This window comes from Ips typographus, linkage group LG11 (assembly GCF_016097725.1).
Source record: "Ips typographus isolate SLU linkage group LG11, UJ_Ityp_2.0, whole genome shotgun sequence".
Lineage (NCBI taxonomy): Eukaryota > Metazoa > Arthropoda > Insecta > Coleoptera > Curculionidae > Ips > Ips typographus.
In genome coordinates, this window is record NC_138432.1 from 10,408,977 (window position 1) to 10,431,562 (window position 22,586).

Sequence of the window (22,586 nt, forward strand, 5' to 3'; positions counted from 1 at the left end):
ACAAAAGCTTGTAAGGTCTTTTCAGGAACATAACTCACGAGTGTATAACACACACTACATCAAATTTTTTATTTAAAAAATACCAACATGTTAGTTATTGAAAGTGCTACTATTTGATCCAGAAATTGTGCTTTCGTAAACGTCTTGAGGTTTCACATAATAAGTGACCCAGTTATTAAAGTAGTTTCGTCTCAATTCTACGGCTACTGAAGGGTCTTTAAAATCGATTTTTTTGGAAGGACGTTTCCCAACACCTCTAGAACTGTTAGTCAAAATATTTCGAGGCTTAAACGGTCTGTGGTGGCACTGGTGGAGTTCTCCATTGCTCAAACTGTGCTTGCACAACAATTCCCCTTCTGACAGTTGAGAGTTGGTGGTTATGGTGTCACTGTAATAGATTTTGTCCTGAATATTAAGGGTGCCTTAAGTGTCCAACAAACCTGTTGGAGGTGTCCAATCTTCTTAGCCTTGGAGGTAATTTAAACAGTTTGTCGCCCGCAATCTCCACGTCACGATGTTCAAACGTGCTTTTAGGGTGGGCAGTTTGAGAGAAAAGATGTTCCTCATCCTTATATCGACCTGGAAGAGGTGTTGTCACTTTCTGAGGTTAATACAGTAGAAACTAACTCACCGTTAGGTCCTAATTCTAAATGTCTGGCACTTGATCCGCTTAGAACGTAATTTACGGTAGGATCCTTCGAGTGCAAGTCTGCTTTTTTTGAATCTAAACAACTATCGAGAAATTGGTGATAAGGTTTTTCACCGCCAGTTACATCCAGGGATAGAAGTTTGTCCCTGATTTGCTTTATCGTGGTTTTGTCTTTAGCTGTTAGTAGTCGTTCCTATTAAATAATATTATTCTGTCATATTGCATCAAACAATCCGAACTAGTGAGAATTGTTTGATAAAGAGAAAGTTTCCCAGACTTGTTTTAAATTGTCAGAAGCCTCTATGACCATTTAGAATATGCCAAAGACCTCCAAATACTATTGAGAACTTTCCTTACAGCTCCAGAGGCCTCTACAAGTGTCTTAAACCATCCCAGATTTGTTTAAAAGTGTCAGAGGCCTCTAGGGCTACTTTGAAAGTCCCATAGACGTCTAAATGTTATTATAAACCTTCTAAACAGTTCCAGAGCCCTCTACAAGTGTCTTAAACCATCCTAGACTTGTATTAAGTTGTCAGAGGCCTCTAGGACCGTTTTGAATGTTCCAAAAACCACTAAATACTATTGGGAACTTTCTCTAAAGTTCCAGAGGCCTCTACAAGTATCTTAAACCATCTCAGATTTGTTTTAAGTTGTCAGAAGCCTCTATGACCATTTAGAATATGCCAAAGACCTCCAAATACTATTGAGAACTTTCCTTACAGCTCCAGAGGCCTCTACAAGTGTCTTAAACCATCCCAGATTTGTTTAAAAGTGTCAGAGGCCTCTAGGGCTACTTTGAAAGTCCCATAGACGTCTAAATGTTATTATAAACCTTCTAAACAGTTCCAGAGCCCTCTACAAGTGTCTTAAACCATCCTAGACTTGTATTAAGTTGTCAGAGGCCTCTAGGACCGTTTTGAATGTTCCAAAAACCACTAAATACTATTGGGAACTTTCTCTAAAGTTCCAGAGGCCTCTACAAGTATCTTAAACCATCTCAGATTTGTTTTAAGTTGTCAGAAGCCTCTATGACCATTTAGAATATGCCAAAGACCTCCAAATACTATTGAGAACTTTCCTTACAGCTCCAGAGGCCTCTACAAGTGTCTTAAACCATCCCAGATTTGTTTAAAAGTGTCAGAGGCCTCTAGGGCTACTTTGAAAGTCCCATAGACCTCTAAATGTTATTTATTAAAACCTTCTAAACAGTTCCAGAGCCCTTTACAAGTGTCTTAAACCATCCTAGACTTGTATTAAGTTGTCAGAGGCCACTAGGACCGTTTTGAATGTGCCAAAAACCACTAAATGCTACTGAAAAGTTTATGAAAAGTTCCAGATCCCTATCTACAACTGTCTTAGACATTTCCAGAACTGTTTTAAATTGTCAGACCCTCTAGGATCATTTTGAAAGTTCCATAGAACTCTAAATACTGTTGAGAACATTCTAAAAAATTCTCAGAAGTCTCTGCAAGTGTTGTACACCTTTTAAGAATTGTTTAATTGCTGGTACATAAACTTTTTGATAGTATATAATTTATTATAACTTCTGCCTTAAGTTATAACCTAAAACTATAATCATTTTGACAATCACCAACATACGTTTTTTGCTGGTGATTGTGACGCAACAGTCAAAAGTCTCTGAACAAACTATACTTACGTCTTTATCAAAATTGGTTACTTTCAACTGCACTTCGTCACTTATTTGGTCGTCAGATGATTTACTTTCGTTATTCACTGACCTACAAATTGCAAATCGTCTTTATGAAGCTTATAGAAACGTGACGACAACTCACTTTTCGTCACTAGACAAACTGTAAGACATTGTCACGGTAATCGCTGAAGGTGAAGAGTCATCCCGGCTGTTTTCTTCATAACTACCCCGAAGAACAAATTTGGAAGCAAAAGGGTTCAAAATACCTTCATCGTCATCTACCAAGTTGGGATTTAGCCTCAAAACTGTAATCTGTAAACAACTCTTAATAACACCTGTGTGACTGTAAAAAATTAATTAATTTACAGTTGACTCTATATTGGACGTTATGGACCTTCCTGCCATTATTGACGTATTCTCTACGTCATTATCCTCTACCAAAGAAAAGTTAATTTTTTTAGGTCGTAGATTTGGAGTAAGGCTTTCCAGATCTTGATCGTCCGAATTGCATTGAGTCTACAAAATTATCTCAAATAACACAATTTCTATAACAAATTGAGAATAAATTACGCTTTTTGACACAAAACCCAGCCTAGGTTCGCTGAGAACCGGATCGGGATTGATAAAAGTACGATAAAAGTCGACATCCAGATGGGAAATTTTCTCCAAGGACTGTTTATCCAATTCGCCAGGATCGTGCTTGTTAGGGTTGTCGTAGATTTGATACGATTTACACCAGAGCAGTTTCTTCTGCTCTTCATCCGCTTCCAAGTCTTTACCAGGGAAGATTTCATTAATCAACCTTTCATCAGAGAATTCAATAGAAGCAACATGCGCCTTGGGTTTAGAGTTATGACAGTTGCTAATGAAAGCTACATTTTTGGAGTTCTTCACGTGATTCTCGGTATATCCGTTAGGAGAAATTGATAAATGTAGTACGGGGGTCAAAGTCATTGATTCGGGAATCACCAGCGGAGGCAACACCTGCACTGCCAACTTCTGCAACTAAAAACTTACGTGCAAACTATAAAATTAAGTTTGAAAAAGTACTTTAACCGGTTTACTGCAGATGGACAGACCAGTCAGATTTTCTTTTGTCAGAACGGTCTTGCATTTCTGACAGACGCATGCGTCTGGAACTGGTAAGACTTCCAGAATTGGCAGACATTCTATTTCGCAACGTTTAACAAGTTGGATAGGTAAATCCTCAGTTTGGGTCGTGACGTCATTGGAGTTGTGTACAATAGGACTGGTTTGGACTTGTTTGGTTTCCCTTTAATTTTAAAGTTTACATTCTAGTTTAGTATAACTTGTAAAATAACCTGGAATAATCAGCGCAAATCCCTACAGTTTTGACACAAGTTGTTGCTTGCACCTCTTTATCAATCTTCAATACTGCGTTTTCATTACAACTTGGACTAGATTTCCTTGGAATACTGTGATCGCTTTCTGTAGTCTCTGAAATGGTTTGTAACTTGGTTTGTAGTTCTACCAAACTGCCGGTCTCGTGCAGGTGGCGCTCCTCCGGAACATTGCAAAACTTGTTCTTTGCTACGTCCTCCGTTATGTCATCATCTATAAACCGATTGTGGAAAAAACTTTACTAAAAACTAGAAATAAACTAACCCGCTTCGTTTCGTCTAGTTTTAGGCCTTTCCAGTCTGTTTACGTGGGTTTTCGCGTTACACGCCCTTTTAATCGAACCAGGACCACAAACTTTCCTGCTAACACTTTCTTTGATGTCCGATTTACAAGGCTCAGCCCTAATAAAAAATTAAACTAAAAATACCAACAGTAAACTCACTCAGTTACTCACAACTCTTCTTTTTTTAAATTCTGCACGGTTCCTTCAATATCACTGGATTTGACTTGAGACTCGCACGTTTTGATCGCCTTAATCTTGTTTAGAGCCTTTTTCACCCGTTCAATTAGCAAATTGGCTTCTTGAATCTTATTTTTGATTAGGTCGTCACTTGTAGAGTCCGCGATCGAACATCCTATCAGATTTGACAAACTGGACTCAGAAGATCTGAAAAAACCAAACAATTTGTGTTACTTAAGTTTACAAGGTGTATTTTTTAGCATTTTTTACATATGCGATGTAGTTTGTTAAAGTTTTTTTTTGGTAAGGACTTATAGAACTATATTTTAACAATTCCTGTGATTGTATTAACTATAGCCAGGACAGGATGTAAATTAAAACAATATTTCACTAATGAATTACAGATTCTTTATTATTTTGACATCGACTAACAGCAAAAAACGATTGTACAAGCCTTACAAGATACTAAACTCATATATTATTATACTATTATCAAGTTCAGTCGTTAAAGTAACAACTTTTATAAAAAAAATGTACAAGTCTGACATTGTCAATACAATAAATTTACAATCATTATGCGTTTGTAATTATTTATACAATATAGAACAATTTGTGTTCGTTACCTTACGAAGCACGATTTAAAACTGAGAGGATAATTCGTAAGTATGACTAAAAAAAAATTAATGAACAACCTTTACTTTGTATACAGTATGATTGATTTGAAAGTTGTATTCATGTAGTGTACAGGCTTAGTAAAATATTGGTCCAACTTTATACTCCAGTTCTAGCATTACTTGCCAGCCATACACGTCAATTCACAAGTCGAAATAATAATAATGTTTTTAAATTATTATTATTATTATCGACTACTGTTGGTTGTTAATAGCATCTTGTAGTAATTAAATATTAAAAAATGTTTAAATACTTTCTTACAAATTATGAGCGAGTGTCGGGAGTTCCTATTAGGCGAGATCCTAGGGACCTGCGCGCTATGTTTTTTTGACTAGTTTTTATAGATTTTCCACAATAATAGAATAATTAAAAACAATTATATTCACCTATGGCCCATAATACGACTATGTACCATATCCTAAACTTAACGTTTTCGTGTTACAAAATACGCATACATCAGCAGAGCTAAAAAAAGGTACAAAACAAAGTTCTTTCAAGTATGTTTTATAATATACTTTCGTGTTATTCACGTAAAACAATTATCAACGCCGCCACTGGCGACACTTAAAAAGCTGACAAATATATAATATTTACAGCCTGAAATAAAATGTTCCGTTGAGAAAGGGAAGTTACACCCCATCGCAACCTATAAATTAGGTAATACAAAATTAGAAAGGAAAAGGTCAATATAATATGTACACAAAAATTTCGGCAACATTGTACTGTCTCAATATGTAACAGTAAAGGTCCGGAGGGGGGAGGATAAAAGAGGGCAAACTGATTATTTCCCATAAACCACTAAAAAAGAAACTTTCTTCGCGCTACGCCATTTTTTCAAGTTTCCACAGCCATTTGTTCAACTCTCTGCTCCATCAAATCTGACAAACTTTCGCCATTGTGTTGCTCAACCGTCATAGACGGTTTTTGAAATTAGGTCCATCATCGGGACTCGTTTATTTTTACGTTTCCCTCTCTTTCTTCACTTTGTAATCCTCGCCCAGAATGGTGGCGATTTCGCCCTGCATAAACGCCCAGGGCACGTTTGAGTTGGCTAACGGGCATTTTTCTCCACTTGGACAGTACACCTGAAAATAAAAATGATTAGACTATCTAAATAAAACTTTGAGATGATCCAACATACCTCAGAACCTGCTCCCTGCCTTTTAATGCTGTCACGACTGCACGGAAAACAGAACTTATGGTGGGGTACGCTAGGACATTGAACAAAATGCGTGTCCTCAAGTCGTTCCTGGCACAAGGTACACTTTAGAGTGGCAGTGGCAGCTGGGGTTGTGCCCACCGCAGGCCCATTCTCCGTACTGCCTGGTAGAGCTTCGTTACCACTTGGCATCGCTCCCGCTTCAGTAGAGGTGACCGTGGTAGAACTCACATGCCGAGATCCACTAGACCGACGTCCACTCGTTGATCCAGCTAAAACATGTCAGAAACAAATAATTAAAATTATGCTGTTCATTGACAAGAAATTTGCTTACCAGTTGAGTTTGGAGAATGTTGACTACCCCTACTTGCACTACGAGGAGCAGCATTTCCAGGCGGACTACCTCCAGTGGATCTGGGGCTACCAGGGGGCAAGTTGTCGGCTACAGACATCAAAGCAGCCATAGGACTTTGTCCTGATCCGCCTTGGGACTGAACTTGCGGAGCTCCAGGTGCCGTAGTGTTGGCATCAGGAGGCGACCCAGTTCGATTTAGGGGAGAACTGCTCGTACCGTTTGCGGCAGCCATTGATACGGGCACTGCAATAAAGTGGTTTATTAAGCATTTCGATTCTAATCAGTTTAATACTAGTAACAGAGAATTGAGGTACGAACTGGCAACGTTGGGAGTGACGACACTTCCGCTGTCGCCATTAAAAACAAACGACGTCAGAAGAACCGGTCTCGGTCGCATTCCGCTCGTCCGTATCGAGCCGAACAACAGCGAAGCCGTCCCTGCAACGGCTCGTTACGTCACGAATAGGCCACACGAAACCGGGTCACGTGACCGCCATGACCTCTACTCACCGGTTGTGCGCGCCGATCGCCATCTTGTAAAAAAATAAATACGACGGGAACGTGGCGAATTTGGTGCAACTCTGGTTGCTTATCAATCAGAAATGATTGCGGAAGAAATAACTATTATTATCGCACTCTTGCGTAATAACAATACATGAAAAACCCGCACTGTTACTAGTAGTAATTTTCCATTATTGTCTCGGTCGTCGTTCTACCGTTACACATGTTTTACGAAAAAGTGTTACACAACGATCCGGCGGTTTAACAAAGTTCGTTCACCCACCGACTAACCTACAAACGTTACAAAAAGGTTGTTTTTGTAGCGGATAACTTTCATTTCACCGATTGAGCAATCGCTATTTTAAAGCATTTATATAATCGCGATGCGGATATTCTGCAATGTCGGCTAATCATTTTCTTTTTAGGAAGGTTGCGCCTTTTGCTGCTCATCGAGGCGCGGACAAATTTCCACCTTATAAATCTTACGTAAAGTTTTTCAAAATAAGAAATTGGCTCTGCCATATTAATTAAACTTGTGACAAGTGGCAACCTCTCAAGTTGTGGCAACGCCGCAGGAAAAACAATTTTTGACATTGTTTTGCCAGGAAGAAGAAGAGTTAAATATGGCATTAACATTAACCTCACTTTCATGTTTTTGTTGTTACTCCTTTTTTTTAAGTTAAGACTTTTACAGAAGTAGTAGTTTTAAAGTGTTAATAATGTAATCATCAGGTTTAGAAATCTTAAACACATCCAATGGGAGAAGAAAATCACTAGTCCAATAAAATTACAATCAAATACCGAGTGTGTACAAACTTCTTCCCATTCCTAACTAACACCTAAAATTCCTCGAAGATTGAAGGAAAGAAATAAGAAGTCTATGGTAGAAAATTTCAGTTCAAAAACAATTCAGGTGAAGTAGCAATTAATGACTCACATTTTGACCTACTACATTGCAGGTGCCCCGTTGACTGGGCTTTTGTTCTGCACCACCTGTTATATAGAGTGGCCCACAGCTGTTCTAAATAGGGGTGAAACCCTTGAACAGACACTAGGTAAACAGGCTAACCAATTAACTGTTTCTGTTAAGGAGTTATCATTAATATTGATAGAGGTTAAAGTGTTGTTTGGGTTCTAATTATAGACTGAGGAAAATTTCTCTTTTATCGTCTTTTGCATGAAGACTTGCAGGTAATTTTAATGACTGGTGATTAGAGTGTAAACAATGTTTCATTGACCTCCAGGCCCGAATCCAGGTAAACATCTAACGCTATTCTATATAAACATCCGAGACAGGCGAGAAGAGAAAAATTCCTCGAAACAACGGTATCTCCGAAAGGGGGCCAAACGGCAGGTTTAATACGAGTCGGGCACAACTATTTCGTCTTGTGCGCGCCTTGGTGCAGACAGATTAGTGTAGAACCAGTTGTGAAAGCTAGTAGGCTGTGACGTCAACGCATAGCATGGTGGTCCTTGGGCGGTGTTGCCGCTCTAACTATCACGTTGCCTGCTCAACTCTTTCATCGAACCGATACACAAACACAATCCTTTCTTAAATTCAGTCAAACATAAAGAGGTAGTGACTGCACAACACAAAAATGAACGAGAGGACGCCATTATTCATTATTGTTTTTTTAACAGGGCCGCGTTGTGCAACGCGCGTAGGCTTTCACTCGTAGCGGTCAACCTTGTGACGTCACGAAGTCGGCGGCGGCCATGTTGTTGGCTGCGTTCGCTCGGGCGGATCCAACGTTGCCGTTTAGTCTGTGTTAAGTTGGTAAGCAATTTCCGCCAAAAATTAATCTACTGATATTACCAAAGACTGGTATTTATGTTACATTAAGATTTAAATAGAATATTCTCATCCAAAAACCAGAGGAAATGTTAAGGAGTTGGAAATATCCAACCCGGGTTTGTGTGTTCTCGCTAACACAACGTTGCCACATTATCAGAGTACAAAAATAGAATCGAGTTTAGATTTTACGTAAGAATCTTTCTCCGTGCGATTTCAAGTCCGAGGCGAGTTGCGCAAACCGTTTTGTTTGCATTTTGTTGTATTGTTATCGCTCCCGGTCTTTTTTAAGCCGGTATATACGTTTTCGAAACGCGACCTTGAATACCAATATAATATACTATCTCGCACTACGTGTAGGTACAAATATAAACGGGCTATTTGTTTTAATTTATTGTTGCAAATATATGCTGCGCAGTTTCTTGTCACCGTACAGGCACGTTGGTGGTTTAGAACGTGACTCACCCATACTAATCGTTTAAATGCCGACAGAAAAAAAAGTTGACACAGAGGTGATTCTCACGATACAGACACAAGCGACATCTGCCGTAACAAATGCACCGTAAAGCCTTTGTTACCCACCCGATTATGATCCCCAGATCGGATTGTGGGAAAATCTGGGTCAATGTATGATGTCAGCTGGAGAGTTTTGATGTCATGGCTGCACCACAGTGTGCACCTTAAGTGAACAATACAATTAGGATGCAGGGTTGTTTGAATTACTCTTAATGGAAATGAGAGAAAAACAGAAATTGTGGTGTATTTGACTTGCATTAGTGTGGAACTTAATATAATCGTTGTAATCCTGACACTTCGGTAACCAAAACTGTCTTATTACCGGATGATGATCAACATGTACGATCAAGGTAGAGGATTCAGCCAGAAAACAAAACACAAATTATAATGCATCGTAGAGTGACGTCACGTTCGTTGGTCGAAAGAGAGACAGAGACGACGACGTGAGCAGAATACTAGCGTGACGTCATGACAAGGTCTTCAGATGTTATCGCTACTAGTGATGGTTGTTTTATCAATACTGTTTGACTCTAATAGTCTAAACTAACAAAAACTTACCGTTGACTTTAAAGGCGGTACCAGCATCAAACGAACCCGTCCTCATCGGATGTTTTTCCTGTTTAAAAGTCCTCTCGGTGGCGACAACGAAGGGCTGCGCCAACGATACTGCGGGGAGGCTTTCTCCTCTTGTGAGGGGCGGTCGTCCCATCGCCGTTTCCTGTCTGGGGTTGCCGTGCTCGTCCACAGTCGCCAACATACGTTTAGCGGCCACTTCTCCATTAGCGTGATGATGGGGATGGTGGTCGTCAACGTCCTCGGCGGCGGACAAGCCCCGTTTTATGCCCTGGGTGGGCAGGGCGGTCTGACGTCCCGTCGAGGTATGATGGTGATTTTGTAGGGTGTGATGGGCGGCCGCCAAATGGGTGGGCAGTCGGACCGACGCTCTGGTCACCTGTTAAACGCATCGAACTGTTTTGATAGTTCATTTCACTTATAGTTGACAGATTTGTTTCTTCTCATTTAACCCTGCAGACTGACTTCTCAGAGGTCCATAAATTTGACCCTTTCTTGTCACAATTTGGATAGTGTAAGAATGATTTTTATTCCTTAAATTTAGATGCAAACACTATAATAACATCATGGTTAAACGTGAATTATCAGACTGCAAGAAGAACCTACAGCATTACTTGAAAAAGGAAGTTAAATAGGTTTTCAGATACTCAAAGTCAAATCTGCAAATGTCTACAGCATCTGTCATAATGAATCAAAAACTGTTTCAAATCTTACAGGTGAAATTATTATATTTTGTTAGTTGGAAAGTTATAGACTTGTGTGGGGTGTCTTGGAACATATCATATCTAACTAAATTTATGTACAGTTATACAGAAGAAACTTATCATTTTTAGAGATTTGAAATTGTCTAGAATGTGAGAATATTATTCTAAAAAATTTTTTGATTTCAGTAAACTGGATATATTGATTATTGATCATAATAGGAAAAGGTGAAGTTGAATGTTTTTTATTCGTATTTAGAGTCTATTAAATGACAGAAAAGCTGCATTGCTTGTTACTATAAATGAATGTTGAAATCAAAATTGAGACTATTTTTAGATAATGGAATCAGATCCAATCATACAAAGAGGAGGATCTTCAAGGGGTGAAACATAGAGTAACAGAGTATACACAAAAGGAAACTTCTATACTTACACAATAATTATTATTGCTCAAAGTGTCTGATAAAATTGAAACAGGAACTTGATACTGTAAGTAGGTAGAGATAATGGGAAAGATAACAATTTGAAAAACTATCATGTAAGGGTGATTGGGTATAATAAAAACCTTCTGATCTAAATGATAATATATCACATCTTAGACAGCAATCAGGTGCCTATTGTGTATACAAAATAAAATTTCAGTTGGGATTTGTCTGAAAATTCATGACTGTGGTTCCAACTGAAATTGGTGAGTCTAGGTCAAGTTGGTTTAGTAAACAAATCTGTCAACACTACTGATTTGCCAAAATGCACTCTGTATATTTATCGGTACTTACTAGAGCCTCATGTTCCGCATTACTATCCACTTGAGGCCTGGGTATTCCTTGACTACCACGCGGTGGTGGCGGGGGTTGAGCGGTTGGATATCCCTCGAGCATGGTAGCCCTGGTATGGTGCTGCATACTGTAACTTTGATGGTGGGCGGCCGTTTGGCCTTGAGAACGGCCACCACCGCCGGCTACCGCCTCACCGCCGTTTTGGTGGTCGCGATGAGGCTTGGCCGTGTGGCTGGACGCGCGGGCCTCTTGGAATCCGTGGGCGCGTTTTAATTGTCTGGCCGCGTCCAACACGACCTCGATTCGGTCGGCGCCCTCATAGTTAACGCAACCGCGACACACAGCCTCAGAAAAGTCGTGCACCATCGCCCAGGGCATCCGAGGCAGATCGCACAAGTAGCATTGTTGCCTTTTGGCTTGTTGCATTTGCATCACCGACATTTTTACCATAAATCGGCTCGTTCAGTTTCTATTACGCGCAGGCCTTTTGATACTCAGACACCATGCTCTGAACTAATAGCACTATCAACACACATAACTGAATAATAAAACCGCGCGATTCGCGAAAAAAAAAAAAACGCTTTATTAGCTAAAATACAAAAGGTGTACGATGCAACAACGCACGACGCAACCAACCATTCCTGGCTGACTAAACGAAACCAAACGCTCATGGTTCGGTGCGATTGTGCAAACTATATTGGCGTTACAGTGTTGCCACACCCGCTCTCAAATATTTCAACGCCACCTTTAAACTGACACACTAACACGTCACCCACCAATTAATTTCCGGAAAATATTACAATTTCTTCAAAAACCCTAAAAGTTCTAGATAAATTACCAAAAAATTAAACAAAACGAGTTGGTTAGCGAGTGCGGCAACACTGCAACCGGTTACTCCACCACAAAAGTTTACAACCGAAACACACGGAACAGCACAACGTCGCGCGCACTCTGTGACGTCTAGCCCCATTGCCACCATTGGCCGTGACGTCACGAATTGTAATGATTAACCGACTGGGTCTCATTTAAACCCCTCTCTCTCCACCACGCCAGGCACCCTCGCCAGTGGCTTTGCTTACTGTTACATTGAGCGACGTTGCCACACTGTCAGCAGAAAATTGCCATTCACAAAATGTTATGATTTATATCCGTCCGTATGCAATTTGGCACACATCATAAAACGTAAATACCGAAAAAGTTTTCTCCCACATTTTAATATAAGTTTTTTTAGGTTAGGTACACATCACTATAAAGCGACCAACAATGATCACGTCACTTTTGACAGCAACAGTACTGATGGTGATCAGGTGATTAAAAACTGCTTGAACTGATCTTTTTAGTCTTCTTTATAAAACAAGCAAACCGGCAACGCTGTAGAAGATAATTTGCCAAAGCTTGGAGGAGGGAAAACAGAGGCACTCACGTCTAATTCTGGGAACCAAAACAATTGAATCTCTGTGACCATTGTTTTCAGTCAGGAATAATAACAGACAGAATGTCCTTGACTAATGCTAAGTAGGTATATATACACAGGGTGTTCAAACGAACTAATTGACATAATAATTTCAGTATGTATACAGGGTGGTCCAGTTTTAAATGTCATTAATTCACCAATCCATAGCCAATTAAAAAAAAATAAGTTGACATTCATTATGTCATTTACCTGAAAAGTGCTTCCTAAGGAAAATACAGTCCTTCAAATTTCTGTCATAACTGTCAGACCGGCAGAAGCTTAAAATTTGCCTTTGAAGTAAGTTTTCACAATTTGAAGACAAATTTACAATATTTTAGTCTTGAAAATAGTCTTAGATGCAGGACATTAACATTAGATTCATGAAAATTGTCTTGAAAACTAACTTTTCGTGCTTTTTACTTTGCTTTTAATTTTCTTCGAATTCTGGACTATTTTTAGTGCTTCAAAATTGCTTTCAGCTTGGAAAATCGAGTTTCAAGACTATCTTCACCAAGTTATTGACATAGCAAACTTAAAAAACAATTTTTACATTCTTCATAGACTTAAAATAGCATTCCAAGCTTTGTCGCTATTAAATCGACTTCTAGACACCTCAGTGCTAAAAATTCGGGTATTTCTTAATAAACTAGACTGTTTTTAGTGTTTTAAGGCTGTTTTCAGTGCCTCAAATCGAGTTTCAAGACTATCTTTACAAAGTTTTTGACTTATCAGGCCTAAAAGCCAGTGTGTCCACTGACCATAGTCTTGATAATGTTATTTCAAGCTTCTTCACTATCAAATTGACTTCTACACTCAGAGGTGCAATAAATTGTAGCATCTCTAAGAAATTCAGACTGTTTTTAGTGCTTTTTAAGACTGAAAAATCGAGTTTAAGATTACTTCCAAAAGTCAAGTTTCTTCAGTAATAAAAGTAAAAAATGTTGGTACCAAATGCTACAATAATAGTCTTGAGAACTATTTTTTAGAAATAAAATAGTCCGAAAATTTAATTTACTTCTAGACTTGTTGCCCAGTCCAGAAAATTGAGTTGTACACCAATTAAAGTCTTGAAAATATACTTTTGGACTCTCTTTAGTCAGTTCTAGCATTAAAAGTCAACTTTTATATTATTTTTAGTAGTAAAAAATGAGTTTCATGCACAATACAATCTTTGTCTTGATTTCCGGACTTTTTTAGTTCTTGAATGCCAGTTTCAGACACTCAACCAGGATGGCAGTCTGAGAAAGCGAATCATAAGACCATTCCTAGTAGTAAAAAAGTTTTTAGACTATTCAGTACAAATTTGGATTTTCACAAGTCTTGGATGTTCAGTTTTAAACTATAAAACGATTTTTTTAAATGGAAATTTGGAGGACTGTATCTTCCTTAGGAAACGTTTTTCAGAAAAAGTCAACTTATTTTTTGATTGGCTATCAAATGGTGAATTATTGACACTTAAAACTGGACCACCCTGTATAAAGGCTCAAGGTCGAGAAAAAAAATGAAAGTAAATTACTATGGTGACGAGTGGATTACACATCGAAATGACCGGGTACCACTTCCTCATTACCATACCAATTACCGAGCATTTTTTCGATCACTGACAGACTGAAAATGTTATCAACTTGGCCTATACCGGAGTGGATGTGTCATCGGCATACGTGGCGTATAAATAAACGGGCCGTGATTTCGAAAATAGCTGCTGCACGAATGGAAAGAGGTTAGCAACCGACCAAAAAACAAATATGGCCGGCTGCGCCGCCGTTTTGATTAGCCATAAAGATGTCTTAACGGCGAAACGTCGTGTAAACAGTTTAACTTTATCCGTGTAAACACTACTGGGACGTGTTACAGATCGTGTAAGAATATGTTCGATTTACTACTGTAGCCAAATTTTCAGTTATTCCCTCTGAAGAAAATTGCTCAGGATCTGCACGAAGGACGTCCAAATCTAATGGTTATTGTAAACTCCTCGAAGCTAGTTCCAGATAACACAAGACTGACAGAAGTGGAAGAAACAGGGAGAGGGCTGTGTCCCTAAAGGGATAGAAGAAGAAAACCATACGAGTTACAAAATCTCTCTCTCTTTGTGAAGAAATTTCAAAAGCATTAGACAGTACTTCAAAATTTTCCTACCAATTCCACTGTTATCATTACTTAGGAATTACTTAGTACCTAACTAATAACGTCATCAAGTTACTACTCAAGTGAGGCACTTCACTATGGTAGATGTGATTGACGTCAATGTTTACTACACGAGGCTCGTATAAAAACAATTTCCTGTAGTGGATATGTGGCAACATTGCAACAATAACGGATTGGCCTTTGGTGGCATAATTAATTAATCAATTAACTCTGGCTTGTTTACGTCCATTTTGGTATGTTATCATCGGTTCAGCACGCCTAGTCTGTCTGATAATGTTCACCGATTCGAGTGTTCTAAAGTTGGCATTTTGTTGTCCTATTTTTTTTGTTATTTTCATTTCGTACGCTTGAGGTTTAAATACAAACCGATAACAGAAACAGCTTTATCTTATATTTACTCTGCCCCGTATTTATAGTCAGAGTGCATGGCAACAACCTTTGGTAGACTGGTGATGCCGATAAGGAGATGGAGAGAAGGGAGAGAGGAAAATCGTCTCGGAATTATTTCTAGCAATTTCGTGACGCAACTACCGCTTAGCGAAAAGGTCATCGGGAAAAACAAGTTTTTTTGATCGACCCTTGATTTTTTTGGCAATCCGCCCATCTACGAAAGTCAAATATACGCGTCGACGCCTTCTCTCGTGTCGTGGGCGTTTTAACCTCTTTTTTTTTCTGCACGTCTCTCCCCCGGAATCTTCTTAATGGATTGGCCGGGGGAGATCAATACCTTCACCCCCCCACCGCCAAACCCAAACCGGCCTTTGTATTTGTCACTTTCGTGTGACGTCATAAATCGATGACGATTTTATCTAGGCGAGCTTCTAACCCTCTGCAGCGTTGTCACGTTGATCACCCCCAGTATATTGTTTTGCTTTAGTTGTTCACGCAAATCATTGTCAACTGTCAAGTTTGATTGAGGGCTGTGACTTTAGAGTCTTATGCAAATCTACGTTCACGTCTATTAATGGACAGAGAGAGAGAGTCAACGTTCATTCTAATTATTGCGTTCTCCTAGGTTAATAATACAAACAAATTTGACCGGGACACCGCGTTTGCCAGATTCCGAATCGTTCGACTTTTGCCAAGCACTTTCAGTATTGTATACATGCATGCATGTACGTATATTTTTACTACATCCATTAAGAATGTATTTTTAGGAGCGTTTCCTACGTGAAACCGATTTTACGGTCTCGTCTGGTGTCCAAACTCGCGTGTTTTTTTGTGATTAATTTTAGACCCTTCCTGCGCCATTTTGCGTGCCCGGGTTAATTTTAACCCCAATCACACGGCGTTACCAGACGGAGAAAAGGTCACTAGTGAACAATTGGCAACAACGCCGCCAAATTCTCGTTGACTTTTCGTTTACGTTGCAGATGATGCTGCGCTGATCGTTTGCAATGTTAAAACTTTCCTAAAAGTTGGTAAACATAAGCTACTTCAAAAACTGTCATCATCACATGACAACATGAGATAAGATTCGATTGCAAACACGGAAAATAACAACACTTTTTCGGTTCAGTTACCTAGCTCGACTAAAGGAGATAAGATGGCGGAGGCCATCACGTGCGTCATTATCGTTGTGCGATTTACGTCAAACCCAGGAAATGTTTTATTATGTAATTACACGGCCTGGTAAAAATAGGTTATCTCGTTTTGTTTGATCTCGTTTAGCAAATATTGAACAATTTTGTCAGACTGGGATGTTTGGGTTTTTCAAACCTTTAATTAACACTCATTAACACCACTTTCATTTCTTTAGAGTTGGCCATGTCAAGGTTTTACATGTCAAATGTCACACCATATAACGCGTGGTCAATAATTGTTATGGTGGTAGTTGGCTGTGGCCGTTGATAAGTATATGGTTTGAAATCAAACAGGCGCGGCGCATTGACAGCTGTCATTGTTTGCAACGTTATCTAACACATACGCTTTTTGTGACAATTGCCATCCATAGGCGACTTGACCATAACAATTATTGAACACCCGTTACAATTCAATTATTGTCTATTCCATTATAGTTTCCTTCTTCTTCATCCTCCACAACATTGGCTTCAACATGTGATCTTCCTTTGCAATTGAATCAAATTGAAAGTAGGTTAATGACTTTAATTAGGTCATTTACAAAATCCGGTTGGATAAAAGTTTTTGCCAAAAACACCGGGATAAGATTGCAACAGCAACGTTGCCGCTCATTGACCGATCGGAAATAGTAGCGCAGACAGAAATAAACCAGTATGTCAATCCGCGACCTAAAATAACCGCACGTGGCAGTTCGGTTGGGATTTTTTGGCATCAAACTGGCATACCTGGTCGTTGGAAAAAGCGACAACGTCGCATTCACGTTACGGTAAGAAAAAAAACGCACATCAAAAAATTTCAAGAGGGAAAACAATTGCGTCAGCGCGTGTTTATCGGATGATAACACGTTGCTTTCGCGTGCAACACGCAAGACGACGTGTGGTGATCTTTAGTCGGGAACGTAATCTCGTTTTGGATGCAGTGTCGGAATACGGAATGTTCCACAAGTGCCAACAATCATCCTTTTTTGCCCAACTTGAACCAATTCTCTCGTGTAGTAGCACCCAATTCCATCAAATTACCAATACAAACCTGCTCTGCATCATATTATTTGTACACCAAAGTAAATAAAGCTGACAGGAGTCCTTGTTTGGGTTATACATTCTCAACTGATAAAAACGTTCTGCGTCATTCCGCAATCAACAATTTAACCGAATTGCATGCATGACCACACTGTTTGATCTACATGGAAAAAATAAATAAACAAACTCACTCTTGTTATTAACAGTGGAAAAGGACAAAACTCTTCAACATCTTCATCAATCAAATTACCTGTATCATCTGTGATAAGTCAGCAAAAAGCTTCTGTGTTTGTTTTTTTCTGTATCCACCATTTCAGTGAATACTCTGTAAGACGTTTTCGTTTATGAATGAAATTCTAACCAAGCAGCAATAATAGTTGTTTGCTTCATACTTCCAGAAGGTATTTTCATTGATATTTGATGGAATCTTTTGACTTGTCTGAATGCCCATCCAAACCAGTTGGAGCATTCCATTTCAAGTATTTTAGACACCATTCTGATTCATTGACTTTTCATAGAATTTCTCCATTTTTCTTAAGAGGACAATTTGAGAAATTTTATCTACATCCTCAATTGAGACTCATTCTGAAACTTTTGCTTGCATTATCTTATCCACTATTTTTACTATGTGAGAAGTGAGCAGCTCTTGGAAGTGACCAGAAACTTCAAAGTTACAGTGATTAATATAAACCTTTCCAATAATCTAGGAAATTTCTACTACATATGCTGCTGCCAAAAAATTATTAGTAAATTTAGGTTATAAAACAGGAAAACGGATGCTGACTACGCCGACGTGATGCTAGTTTAAGGTCAATGATACGCTATCCTTGTTGATTATATTAAATAATTCCGACGTTCATTTTGATTTTGGAAAACAAACGAGCTTCCGGAGCGGATGTGCACCAAATCCCAAAAGGAAAAGGGGGAACCGGTCCAAGAAGGAATCTAAAATTATCGCCCCAAGGATTATACCGGATCTCAGGGCTATATATAAAACACCCATGAATTGAGTAGGGAAGGGAAAAAGGTATTGCGTCTACTTGCATACCAGAGTCGCCCTTTGGGCCCAATTTTTTTTTTGACCACGTGCGTATATGCTAAACCCTTGGCACGCACACCTTTCTCGCACACGTGTCTTGAAAGGACACAAGCCCTATTGTTGGGGGCCCTTTCTGAAGGTTTAGAGTACCTACGTCTTATCCGCAGATGTCTTACGGAAATAAACGCCAGCTGCCACTATTTGTTTTTAGGGTAAGCCCAAACGCAAAAGGGGAACGATAATTTAATGTGAAAGCGAAAATAAGAATTTTACCATGGATATTAGTCAAGAATGTTTTTGTTTTGGTCTCAACTACTCCTATTATTTTAATGACTTAAAAGTCACTACAAATACTTAACATTACTTACATTTACTTTATACTAAAAAAAAACAGCAAAAAATGGTTAAATCAAAAATAAAAAAGTTGTATGCCTCCTGTGAGGTTTGAACTCACGACCCCTGGTTTACGAGACCAGTGCTCTACCACTGAGCTAAAGAGGCTGTTGTTATACACCGCGCTCGAAGTCGGTTTTCCTCGTCATCGACTGTGCTTCACTATAATATAGAGTATTAAGCTGAAAAACCACTCCGAACCAATTTATTTAAAAATAATAATGGCCCTCCCTTTATTAACTGTCCTTTCAGGTTAAATTGTCAAAATTCCAAGATGGGTGATTGTTTCTTGTCTATACCAACAGGTTAGACAAAGAAGGTAATATCAGGAAGTTATTACTTTAATTTAAATTTTAATTGATTATGGTGGACGTATTTCCAGGTCCAAACGGAGTAGTATTTCACACACCGTTGATATTGAAATCAGAGAATACGCATGGGTTTGAACGAAACAATGGGCAAAATGTCGTGAAAATTAACCGAAACAATACAACAATGGGCCGGTTCGCACCATTGTGCGCCCCGCGGGGCACAGACACACGTCATGGACCGCGAAGCAAAACGAAGACGGGGAAAACGTTCCCATGGCTAAGTAGACGACAATTTTCGTCAGCGACCTTCTGCAAAAACGGCTGCAATCGAACCACCAAAACAACAACAACCCCCCCATCCCGAATCGATAATCCTGCAGGAAGGCCACAAAGAACTGGAGCCCGATCGATCGGGAGCGGGAACGCGTAACAAGGGCGTGACGCAGGACTCTTTTGGACCTACCCTATCCTTTCAATTCAGGAGTGGTATCGATTTTTTACACCCTGCAACGTTGAGAGGGGTGGAGGGGGCCTTTATAGTCCTAGAGAAACTTGACAAACCAAGTTTCAGTAGATTAGTGTACAACACGTGACGTCACTAACTAGCATACTGGATTAGAAAGTAGAATGGTCTCCTGCTTAAGCTTCAGGACCTTAATTTCTTGAAATCAGGGGAATTTTCAAGAAAAGTGTTGATAGAATGTAAGAAGAAGGTGACAATGGCGGGTTTCTGAAGTTATTTCCCTTGTTTCAAGAATACGCACCCTGCTCTATTTATTAAACCTTCATTTCTTTCACTTTGGAATAGGAAATATATTGGGTGTAATTTTGGTATTTTAGATTGAATGATATTCTTTTCTAATTTTGAATCATTTTCCTCAAGCTACTAATATTTAATATGCCAAGGAAAGAATTAAAACTTATTTCTTGTATATTGAACGTCTTAAGTCAAAAAACATCTTAAAAGAAATTTCTATTCCCAGAAGGAATCGGAAGGTTCCAGGCTCCAGCACAGCATCTCGAAAAAGACGTGTCCTTCTCAAGACGAACATTAAAACCGAGAGTCACGAACCGGGGCCCCCTTAACGAAAAAAACGGACCCGTAACTTGCATCGATACGACCGCCGCAGGGCTCCGAACGTGACCAGCTTAAAGAACGGAACACAATGCCATCGCCATCAACGTAACGAATACAGAATGAACCTTCTGGGTGTCAGAGACGTGGTATTCAAGGTCTTAATTTTACTACGATCAAAGCTGGAACCTGTACGGTTCTAGCTGAAATTGGAACGGTCTAGTCGATTGTTAGGGGTGCTATCAGAAACACAAATAACCGCAACGTTCCGCCAATGGGATTTCGCGGGCAAAAAGTATCGTGCGACCAACTCAAGGTTCTCGGTACGGTTAACATACCTGGAGACCCATTATTTTGCGAGTAAATGATGGCCGAATTATTTCAACCACTCGCTAATCCGGTTTTGACCGATCGAATCGCCAGCTTAATTATTATTGCACGCACCAGTACTCGACGACCATATTTTTTTTTGCTTGTCAGACCCGTTGGTATTACCGGTTTGTGGGACTCGTACCCAGCAAAGAAGCTGTTGCCATCCAACTTCAACCAAGAATCTCTTCTGATGATGATGATAGGCCTAATTTGACCGACTGCATAATCATTTTCAACAATAAATACACAAATTTAGTCATTACGTAAAAACCGTAGTCATAAAGTACATAATAGACGCAGTGGTTAGGCAACCAGGACTACACTGATAAACACACTGGAAAACTCAAAAAAATGCATATAAAAGCATTCAAAGAACAAAAGAAAAACACTTAAAAGTTAAAAATGACTGACTGAGATGACAAATTAGTAAATATACATTTTTTTCAAAGATTCCCTTTAGGAAGAATAATATTAATCAAAGCCATATAACACAACCCCCAATGACATCATCAATTCGCCCTACATTTCACATTGGATTTATGGCAAGAGAAGTGGGGGGATTGAAATCAAACTAGATGGATAAAATATTCAAAGAACATAAAACATAATATTTAAGGTAATTTGTCTCTAGCCAGTTTCAGTAAAAGATAAATTTTCTTTTGTTAGTTGAAATAAGGATGATATTCAGTTAATTTGCGCGTTGTTTGTGTGCACTGGCTGGGGTGGTTAGATCGATCCGGATTCTGTCACACTTTCCCGGGAATTCCCTCTTTGCCTTGAGACAGAAAGCATCATTGATTCAGTAAACAGAGTAGTGTGAGTGAGAGAGAGAACGTTGAATCAGATGCACTTACTAGATTTAACAATATTTCCCGCGCATTTGCCAAACAATCAAGATGTTTTTAAACGCTTACCTGTTAGTGGAGACTGCAGTCCCTAAAAATAAAAAATTATCCATTAAATGTATACAAAATCATCAATAAAAAACTTACCAGGTCTTATACTGGACACCTCACCTTCACTGCTGCCTGAACCATTTTCAATTTCCACTTTTTTCCTGTCACCATCCCGTTTTTCATAACTGTTATACACATGAAAACTACTAAACTGCTTATACTGTGCTATTTCTGACCTCAATTCAGTAATCAACATTTTTTTGTGTTGCATGTTACTGGATCTAGTTTGGTCTATTTCAGCCTTCAGATCTTCCACTGGTTTTAAATTCAGAGTACCTGATGCATAGTCACAATAAGCTCCAGACTTTTGCTGCAGTTTATTCTCTATGATTTCTTGTTTCAATGAATCTAATTGTGGATCTGTGGCCGACTTTAAATTCCTACTTTTCGTAATTGGTTTCGAATCTTGACTAGCACCTGCATGAAACGATCTAGACCGTACTGTGTACTTGTTGGTAAATTTTTGCAGTTTGGACTCCAGGCTTGAAGATGAACTGCTTTTCACTGGAGATTTCCAAACTTTTTTAGTGTTTTTTGCTGTCACTCCCTGTACAGTAGTTGCATTAGTCAGTGGAGCTTTACGTTGAGGTTTTTTGGGGCCCTGTCTGAGGTTGTTTGTTGGTTTGTCGTTTTCAGCGTTTACTAGCGGAATTGGAGATTGTTCATCATAGCCGGGTCTTACAGACTTGGCAGACGGTTCAAAGTGTTTAATTACCTCGTAATTCCGGCCTGGAACATTCGATTTTTGAGGAGTATTCTTAATTTTTCTGGTTGTAGTTCGGTTGGTCATGTTTGTAAACACACTTTTGTGAGGTTAGAAATGTGGTTTTCCGTGAAAACTAGCCGTTTTAAGCTCGGATCAAAACCAATTAGCTGCAGCTCGTTCAATTAACCTTTCTGCACTTAAACAAGTGAACATTTTAAGAAGGAAAAGGGATTGCTGGAATTTTAAAGAAATTCCCGGATAATATTTAAGTTGACGCGCAAAAACTGTTTGTTTTCATTTTCAGCTTTCAAAGATGGCGCTGCTACGCTGTTACACGTCAACTGTCATCATCAAATGAAAGAGGGACGA

General features: G+C 39.2%; 2 protein-coding genes, 3 long non-coding RNA genes and 1 other non-coding gene across 9 annotated transcripts; 3 read left to right on the forward strand and 3 right to left on the reverse strand.

Annotated features, from left to right (window-relative positions):
* Positions 1-55: 55 nt before the first annotated feature.
* On the reverse strand, positions 56-22,496 carry LOC145735143 (uncharacterized). Of its 3 annotated transcripts, none has more exons than XM_081988925.1 (13): positions 21,548-22,496; positions 21,470-21,491; positions 4,117-4,329; positions 3,927-4,063; positions 3,623-3,875; positions 3,357-3,573; positions 2,871-3,305; positions 2,667-2,816; positions 2,443-2,612; positions 2,307-2,388; positions 632-842; positions 441-579; positions 56-388 (listed from the first exon to the last, which is right to left on the reverse strand). In XM_081988925.1, the coding sequence occupies exons 1-13, from the start codon at positions 22,299-22,301 to the stop codon at positions 91-93; spliced, it is 3,081 nt and encodes a 1,026-aa protein (XP_081845051.1). In that variant the 5' UTR covers positions 22,302-22,496; the 3' UTR covers positions 56-90. The 3 variants fall into 3 exon arrangements, with proteins under 3 accessions (XP_081845051.1, XP_081845052.1, XP_081845050.1); XM_081988926.1 differs by having other exon boundaries at positions 2,871-3,299; positions 3,351-3,573; XM_081988924.1 differs by having other exon boundaries at positions 3,351-3,573.
* On the reverse strand, positions 4,508-12,223 carry Pits (Protein interacting with Ttk69 and Sin3A). Its single transcript, XM_081988935.1, has 5 exons — positions 11,168-12,223; positions 9,676-10,069; positions 6,288-6,551; positions 5,936-6,225; positions 4,508-5,879 (listed from the first exon to the last, which is right to left on the reverse strand). The coding sequence occupies exons 1-5, from the start codon at positions 11,615-11,617 to the stop codon at positions 5,754-5,756; spliced, it is 1,524 nt and encodes a 507-aa protein (XP_081845061.1). The 5' UTR covers positions 11,618-12,223; the 3' UTR covers positions 4,508-5,753.
* Positions 6,786-8,191, forward strand: LOC145735166 (uncharacterized). Its single transcript, XR_014179593.1, has 3 exons — positions 6,786-7,692; positions 7,769-8,000; positions 8,054-8,191. It is a non-coding gene; the product is annotated as an uncharacterized LOC145735166 (long non-coding RNA).
* On the forward strand, positions 8,211-13,273 carry LOC145735165 (uncharacterized). Of its 2 annotated transcripts, XR_014179592.1 has the most exons (4): positions 8,211-8,385; positions 8,451-8,586; positions 12,399-12,682; positions 12,737-13,273. It is a non-coding gene; the product is annotated as an uncharacterized LOC145735165 (long non-coding RNA). The 2 variants fall into 2 exon arrangements; XR_014179591.1 differs by lacking the exons at positions 8,211-8,385; positions 8,451-8,586 and adding an exon at positions 12,212-12,349 and having other exon boundaries at positions 12,737-13,269.
* Positions 13,448-15,143, forward strand: LOC145735167 (uncharacterized). Its single transcript, XR_014179594.1, has 2 exons — positions 13,448-14,340; positions 14,521-15,143. It is a non-coding gene; the product is annotated as an uncharacterized LOC145735167 (long non-coding RNA).
* TRNAT-CGU (transfer RNA threonine (anticodon CGU)) lies at positions 18,834-18,905 on the reverse strand. Its single transcript has one exon. It is a non-coding gene; the product is annotated as a tRNA-Thr (tRNA).
* Positions 22,497-22,586: the final 90 nt, after the last annotated feature.

Bases quoted from the DNA above. Each gene is read 5' to 3' on its own strand.
- Pits (XM_081988935.1), bottom strand. From the start codon at position 11,617: ATGGTAAAAATGTCGGTGATGCAAATGCAACAAGCCAAAAGGCAACAA. The intron at 10,070-11,167 runs GTAAGTACCGAT...TGCGTTTAACAG, and splicing joins ATGCGGAACATGAGGCTCTA to GTGACCAGAGCGTCGGTCCG. The intron at 6,226-6,287 runs GTAAGCAAATTT...GACATGTTTTAG, and splicing joins ACATTCTCCAAACTCAACTG to CTGGATCAACGAGTGGACGT.
- LOC145735143 (XM_081988924.1), bottom strand. From the start codon at position 22,301: ATGACCAACCGAACTACAACCAGAAAAATTAAGAATACTCCTCAAAAA. The intron at 2,613-2,666 runs GTAAATTAATTA...AGTTGTTTACAG, and splicing joins CGTCCAATATAGAGTCAACT to ATTACAGTTTTGAGGCTAAA. The intron at 2,389-2,442 runs GTGAGTTGTCGT...TGCAATTTGTAG, and splicing joins AGTTTGTCTAGTGACGAAAA to GTCAGTGAATAACGAAAGTA.